The following is a 7,362-nucleotide window of genomic DNA, read 5'->3' on the forward strand; positions in this document are numbered from 1 at the left end:
CTGCTCTCAAACCACAAGTGAATCTCTTCAGAAGCTCCGAAGAGCTTGGGTAATTTATTCCATAATTTCCTGGCTGCCTTGGCACTTTCTGCTTCTGACTCAGATCAGGGCTGCCACAATACCATGAAAAGGGCAGGTCTTGAGCAATCTCTGGCCAGAAGGCAGTGCGGCCCAGTGGCTAGAGTCCTGGACTGAGAGGCAAGAGACTAAGGTTCTATTCCCTGCTGCGTGACCACGGGGAGTCACTTCACCTCTTTGTGCTTGGCTTTCCCTAGCTGTAAAATAGAGATAACGATCCCTCCCCATCTTAAATACTATTACTATTGTAAATCTCACACGCAGCCTGCTCTTGAGAGTCTGCCGGCCCAATGTGACAGCCCCCATCTGGAGGAAACATCTGCAAGGAGGGGTGCGTTCCCAATCTCTGGCCTGTTTCAGGCTCCCTGGCCGTTGTACCTTTGCTCTCAGCCGCAGCCGGTCAATGGTGTTCTCAGCCTCAGCATACTTGGTCAGCAGTCTGTGGTAGTCCTCCTGGAAGGAGAAGGAGGAGAGCACACGTCAGGGTCACGTAGGGGTGTTGCTGTCACTGAGTATTTATATAGCAACATAAATGTCCAGCTGGGGGAAGGTGGATGCTGAAGGAGCAGTTAGCCACCGGGTATGAAAGTGCCCGGTGCATGTGTACAGACACACATACACTGCACATGCACATGCTTCTGCAGCATTTACATCCAGGGCTTCAGATAATAGGGACTTCAGAATTTCGTCTGCAAACCAAGAATCAAGACATCAAAAATGAGTTCCCCCTCCGCACACATGCGCACACAATATTCTACCTGAATAAGTGACTGTGGTTTCCCTATGGTTAATTCTAATGCCCCGTCATTAACACCCCATGCAATGATCTGCCCCGTGGCAGTGCTGACCGGAATTCCAGAGGGATGAACGTCCCCAGTCAGCATTGTCTCCTAGTCCAGAGGCAACACCGTACAGGTGAAGGTGCCAACATTTATTCCCTCCATGCTCTGTGGCCCCTTTCTGCCCAGCTTCTTAGGGGAGAGGGATAGCTCAGTGGTTTGAGCATTGGCCTGCTAAACTCAGGGTTGTGAGGGGGCCATTTAGGGATCTGGGGCAAAAATCTGTCTGGGGATTGGTCCTGCTTTGACCAAGGTTGGACTTCACTAGATGACCTCCTGAGGTCCCTTCCTACCCTGATATTCTATGATCCTATGCTAGGAGTGAAAAGGGAGGGCCCTCTGATTTCAATCCTGCATAGAGATCCCTGGTCTCTCTCCTAGTGAGGTTTCCCTGGTTTGTGAGAGGTGGAACTTACCTGCAACTGCTTCACCAGCTCAGTGGCTTGCTGCGGGGACTTGAACTCCTCAGGCACCATGGTGGTGGAAGGGGTAGGGCATTTTTGCGGGGACCCCTCCGCGCTGCTCAGCAACACCTCCCGGACGATCTCCGCAGGAGACTTGAAGACCACGGGGCTTGCTGACCCCCTGGCCCTCATGGGCAGAGTCCTGCTCCGCGGAGGGCGGTAACTCTGATCGTCCTTTGGGAACTTCACCCGCGGCTCCACCTTGGACAAATCCGGCAGCGGGTAGTTGAGCTGGCCTCGCCCGTATCGCGAGACTTCGGCTGCAGCCAGGGACGGCCTGGTGGGGCCTGACTTGGGCGAGCCAGACCGCTCTGCCTGCTTACTGGCGTTCCCCCGAGGGCTCAGGGACCTGGACTGCCTGCTGAACTTGGAAGGGAGTGCTGGGGAAATGGCCTTCTTCAGCTTCCGAGCCCTGTCCTGCTGCTGGCTGCCAGCCTGCCGTAGGGAAAGGGGAGTCTCTGCTGCCTTGAGCCTTGAGCTCTCCGAAGGCTCGGCTGCAGGCACAGGGCGGCGGTGGGATGCCCTAGCTCGAGCAGCAGAGGTTGCCTTGGAGATGGTTCGGGGAGGGTCCTCCACGCTCTCAGTATAGGAGGATTCTGGGAAGGTCTCCGCGTCGATGCTCGGGGCATTCTGAAGGTCTTCCACAGACAGGTGCTGCAGGAGGCTCCGGCTCAGGCTCCAGTGTCTGGAATCAGCCAGCGGGCTCAGCTCGGGGCTGTCCAGGTGCCCGCTTGAGGGCGACGAGGACTCCGTTTCTGCGGGGAACTCCAGGCTCTCTCCGAGTTGGCTCTGGCTTTCAAAGACATCAGCTCCCGTTCTCTGGCTTGGCTTGTGGGAGCGCTCCAGCAGGGTGCTGGAGGGGGGCGGGCTGACGTCGGAGTGTCCCGAAAGCTCCTCTCTGCCGTCCGTGGTGAAGCTGAAGGATTTGCCGTAGTCCCCGTACAGAGCCTGGGCGTCCCGCAGAGCATCGGGGCTGGTGCTGTACTCTGAGCCATACTGGCCCTCGAAAGAGAGCTCCCCTTCACTCCCTGCCTCCCAGTCCCCCTCCTGTCTCTCCACGTCCCCTGAGCTGGCTCGGTCCTCATCCTCTTCAGTCATGTCTAGCTGCCTGTCTCTCTGTGGGTGCCAGTGGGCTGGGGAGGTTGGGTCCTCCTGTGTCCCATCATGCTCTAGCTCCTCACCATCATCTGGAAAACAAACAATAGTGCTACCATCACCAAGGGCTCTATGGTGTCTTTGTTCATTTGATTTCTCCCCATGAACCCAACCCCTAAAACTGCTCAGGAGAGTTGGGTTCTATTCCTGGCCTGCCACTGGCCTGCTGAGGGACTTTGGGCAAGTCACGTTTCTGTCCTGTGCCTCAGTTTCCCTATGTGTAAATGGCAGTAATGATACTGACCTCCTTTGTTAAAAGTGCTCTGTAAGAACTAGGTGGTGGTATTATTATTCCTACAAACATGGGGGTTTTTGTTTTGTTTTTTAATAATAATCCATGCTTTTTGCCCCCATATTCTCCTGCTGCAGCGAGTCCCACAGGTCATGTTACGTAGAGAAACAGTGATCACACCTACGTAACTGTAATTCTTTCCAGTTCTGCCATTTTAAAATATACTGCCTTTTAACCCTTTCTGAGCACCCTCTTGTTCCATTACAAGATGGGAGCAGCCCAAGTGGCTTTCTCGGCACCATGCATACATTTCTAGACCTCCAGCATCTCTCTTTTTTCTATTCTCCAAGCCAAGCCACCTAGTCCTGGGGTAAAATATTTAAGAGTGCCGTAGCAACCTAGGTTCCATCGACTTCCAGTGAAGCTCCCAAGTCACTTTAGAAGATGACACTTTTGAACATTTTACCCTTAATTTTGTCAATCTGGAAAATCACATGGAGCTTCCCTTGCCCAACGGGTCCAATTCTCCTCTCATACCATTTTAACGTTGATGGAACTCCATCAACTCCAGTGGAGTTTCTCCTATCCTGCTGGTGTGCATCAAGAGTATCAGGCCGAACGTCCCTAATCGTTTTTATTGTCCCTGCTTTCGGATGTTTCTATTTCTGTTACGGCTTTAAGGGGAGATGGCCAAACCTTGAATGCTATCCATCAGAGGACGACGTACCTTCAGTATATATGTAACACTGAGAATATATTAGGGGTCATCATTAACCACATGAAGATATTTGCATATTATTCCTTGGCCCTCAATACAGGCTAAGGATACAATTACCCGGCAGTTGGGAGGGACGGCTGAGCTAGCAGAGATCAGGTTAGTTCACTAAACAGAGCTGTAGCTGCACGGGCAGTGGGATGGGCTAGTCACCTGAGTACAATCCCGACCTGGTTCCCTAGGTGCGTAGTCAGGCGGCTAGTCTGACCCTCCGCCTATGGCCCCCCGCTCACCATACGTCCTGCAATCACCCTTCCCAACTGCAGCGCAGACGTACCCTGGATATCTTCTTGACTTTTCCGGCCACCACTGAGCAGATGCCTCCACGGAGACGTTGGCAAGGACAGCTCGATCTTTTACAACTAAATCCAAACCCACCACTGCATCTTACCGGCCTTAAGGATTTCTTCCCAGACCCATTACTTTGCCCTGGACTGCACTGACATTCACCCGCTCAAGTGGCTCCCACTCATTTGCACTGCTCAAACACCTCCTCTTTTCAGCTACTTCCAGAGTTTCTCACAAAATCTTCCTCAGTCTCAATTCACTGAAATGTTGGTACCACCAGGAAATCTTGCTGCTTCCACTGTTCCCTTCCCATTCCAAGGTCTTAAACTCCTTAGCATTAGCCTGTTTTTCATTTTAACCATCTTACACATTACCCAGTCAATCTCAACATCCCTGGGAACAATCACCATCCCCAGCCCATGGAACGCAAGGTGCAGAGATTAAGGGTAACATTTTCTGAAATGCCCAAAGGATTTAGGTGCCGACGTCCCAATCTGGGCTGCTTAGTGAGTAAGGGTATGTCTATACAGCGAAGAAAAACCCTGCGGCTGGCCCGTGCCAGCCAACTTGGGCTCAGGTTGTAGACGTCTGAGTTTGGGCTGGAGCCCCAGCTTTGGGACCCTCCCACCTCTCAGGGTCCTAGAGCCCAGACTCCAGCCCGAGCCCAGACATCTACACAGCAGTGAAACAGCCCCACGAGCCTGAGTCGGCTGGCACAGGCCAGCCGTGGGTGTCTAGTTGCTGTGTAGACTTAGTCTTAGGCACTCATGAAAATTTACCATTGGTGACTTGCCCTAAGACACAGCAGCAGTCTGTGGTGGCTATTTTACAACAGAAAAACTTCAAAAACAGACTCCAACGAGAGACTGCTGAGCTGGAATTGATATGCAAACTAGATACGATCAACTCAGGATTGAATAAGGACTGGGAATGGCTGAGCCATTACAAACATTGAATCTATCTCCCCTTGTAAGTATTCTCACACTTCTTATCAAACTGTCTGTACTGAGCTATCTTGATTATCACTTCAAAAGTTTTTTTCTCTTACTTAATTGGCCTCTCAGAGTTGGTAAGACAACTCCCACCTGTTCATGCTCTCTGTATGTGTGTATATATATCTCCTCAATATGTTTCACTCTATATGCATCCGAAGAAGTGGGCTGTAGCCCACGAAAGCTTATGCTCTAATAAATTTGTTAGTCTCTAAGGTGCCACAAGTACTCCTGTTCTTTTTGCGGATACAGACTAACACGGCTGCTACTCTGAAAGCAGCAGTCTGGTGTCAAAGCTGAGAATAGAAATGAAGAGTCTCCTGGCTGGGGTTTCAGACTTCTAGACTATGTCCTGACCAGCACTAGTCCTGGTGTTTGCTCCCCAAGGACACTCCAGCTGTTAACATCTTTCCATGCTGCGCAATGGTAATTTATTCCAACGCTGGGCTTCCTAGTTAGCACCATGCTGGGACTTTGCCTCTGACCATACAGTTCTACAGGTTCCTTCCCAGAAAGCTGACTTCTACCAATACGTATGAGGAGAGATTAAAGAGGCTAGGACTTTTCAGCTTGGAAAAGAGGAGACTAAGGGGGGATATGATAGACGTATATAAAATCATGAGTGGTGTGGAGAAAGTGAATAAGGAAAAGTTATTTACTTGTTCCCATAATATAAGAACTAGCGGCCACCAAATGAAATTAATGGGCAGCAGGTTTAAAACAAATAAAAGGAAGTTCTTCTTCACACAGCGCACAGTCAACCTGTGGAACTCCTTGCCTGAGGAGGTTGTGAAGGCTAGGACTATAACAGGGTTTAAAAGAGAACTAGATAAATTCATGAAGTTTAAGTCCATTAATGGCTATTAGCCAGGATAGGTAAGGAATGGTGTCCCTAGCCCAGTGGGTCTCAAACATTTTTTACTGGCGGCCCCCTTTCACATAGCAAGCCTCTGAGTGTGACCCCCCCTAATAAATTAAACACCCTTTTAAATATATTTAACACCATTATAAATGCTGGAGGCAAGCAGGGTTTGGGGTGGAGGTTGACAGCTCGCGACCCCCCATGTAATGACCTCGCGACCCCCTGAGGGATCCCGACCCCCAGTTTGAGAACCCCTGCCCTAGCCTCTGTTTGTCAGAGGGTGGAGATGGATGGCAGGAGAGAGATCACTTGATCATTACCTGTTAGGTTCACTCCCTCTGGGGCACCTGGCATTGGCCACTGTCGGCAGACAGGATCCTGGGCTGGATGGACCTTTGGTCTGACCCAGTATGGCCGTTCTTATGTATGGTCTGTAGGCCATAACTGTGACCACACTGAGAGGTAGATGCAGGTGCATATTCCCTGCACAACACCTGATGCACCTGGCACTCCCCTCTTGTGCGTCAGACGCGTCAGGAGAAAATCTGCTTGAGTGAATTTCCTGAGAACTGGCCCTTCCCAACAGGAGGGCTTCTCTAGCCTGCAGCCATAGCACCTTCAGCCCAGATCCTGCCAAGTCTCATAAGCTGATTAACAGGGACCTCCCAGGAAAACGTTAAGGCGTTGCAAGTATGGGCACTGGAATTTCAGTAGGTAGCGTTCTCTGTGCCCCAGTGCTGTAATGCTGAATGAGACTGTTAGACGCACGCCCTCATCCCTTGTGATCATGAAAGACCACATGCCAACTGCGGTTTCAATTGGATACAGACTGGCTCCTCTCTTCCTGTACTAAACTGTTGTGATGCACACATCCGATGGGTTCAGTGTTCTACCCCAGAGGTAGCTGCATTTTAGTGGTAATACCTATATACTTAAGCTCACTGGGATTTGTGTTCTTCAAGACACTGGGGTCTGGAGAAAACACCCAATGCCCTGGCATCGCCCATCCCCCTTGTGGCAGTCACTCTCTGCTCGGAGATATCTGTGCTATCTCCGTAGTACATACAGGATACCAGAGGAAGAGGACAGAAGAGAGAGCTGACTCACCAGCGGGTGGGCTCCTGGCATTGTCTCCTTGGACACTGCTCCACTCAAACTCCTGCAGTTCACTAAGGTCAAAGCTCCTGTCACTCTGTGCCAAGAGCCCCTGGGGGGAAGATGGCCCCTTCATAAGCCTGACGTTCCCCAGGAACTCCAGTTCAGTGGGCTCCTGGGCCGGGGACTCATCCCACTGGCCAGCGCGACCCACCAGTCCGTTCTCGTCCGGTCCAGCAACTCCATTCTCCTCCATGTACCCCTCAGATCCCTGCTCCACCGCCTCTTCCCAGCGCTGCCGCTGCCCAGAGCCATGGCCAAGGCCCGCCTCTCCCCAGTGGGCCCACGGCGCCGAGCTGGCCATGTCCTGCCGTCCCCGACGAAGGGCGTGAGGTGAGGCGGCAGGGCGAGAAGCCTGGCTAAGGAGGCACCTGCCGGGGCAGAAGGGGCTTCACTTGCATCATTTCATGGTGCAGGCGCCGAGGAAGCTCCGGGGGCTGGGGGCGCTTTGCTTCCTTGGGAAATGTAGGTCACAGCGCAGCTCCATTCAGCGCTTCAGTATCCTGCCTGCAGCTAAGAGGA

General features: G+C 52.0%; 1 protein-coding gene across 1 annotated transcript in view; it reads right to left on the bottom strand.

The window, feature by feature from the left end:
• The window catches only part of AKNA (AT-hook transcription factor), a 47,743-nt gene extending 40,780 nt beyond the window's left edge, over window positions 1–6,963 (bottom strand). Inside the window, exons 1-3 of the mRNA XM_026657355.2 lie at window positions 6,793–6,963; window positions 1,334–2,568; window positions 457–531 (exon numbers count right to left, since the gene is read on the bottom strand). Coding sequence (XP_026513140.1) covers window positions 457–531; window positions 1,334–2,568; window positions 6,793–6,916 — 1,434 coding nt within the window. The 5' untranslated portion in view covers window positions 6,917–6,963. The remainder of the gene's footprint in view (window positions 1–456; window positions 532–1,333; window positions 2,569–6,792) is intronic.
• Between the last annotated feature and the right edge of the window lie 399 nt (window positions 6,964–7,362).

Source organism: Terrapene carolina, unplaced genomic scaffold (assembly GCF_002925995.2).
Source record: "Terrapene carolina triunguis isolate 2854851 unplaced genomic scaffold, T_m_triunguis-2.0 Scaffold238, whole genome shotgun sequence".
Lineage (NCBI taxonomy): Eukaryota > Metazoa > Chordata > Testudines > Emydidae > Terrapene > Terrapene triunguis.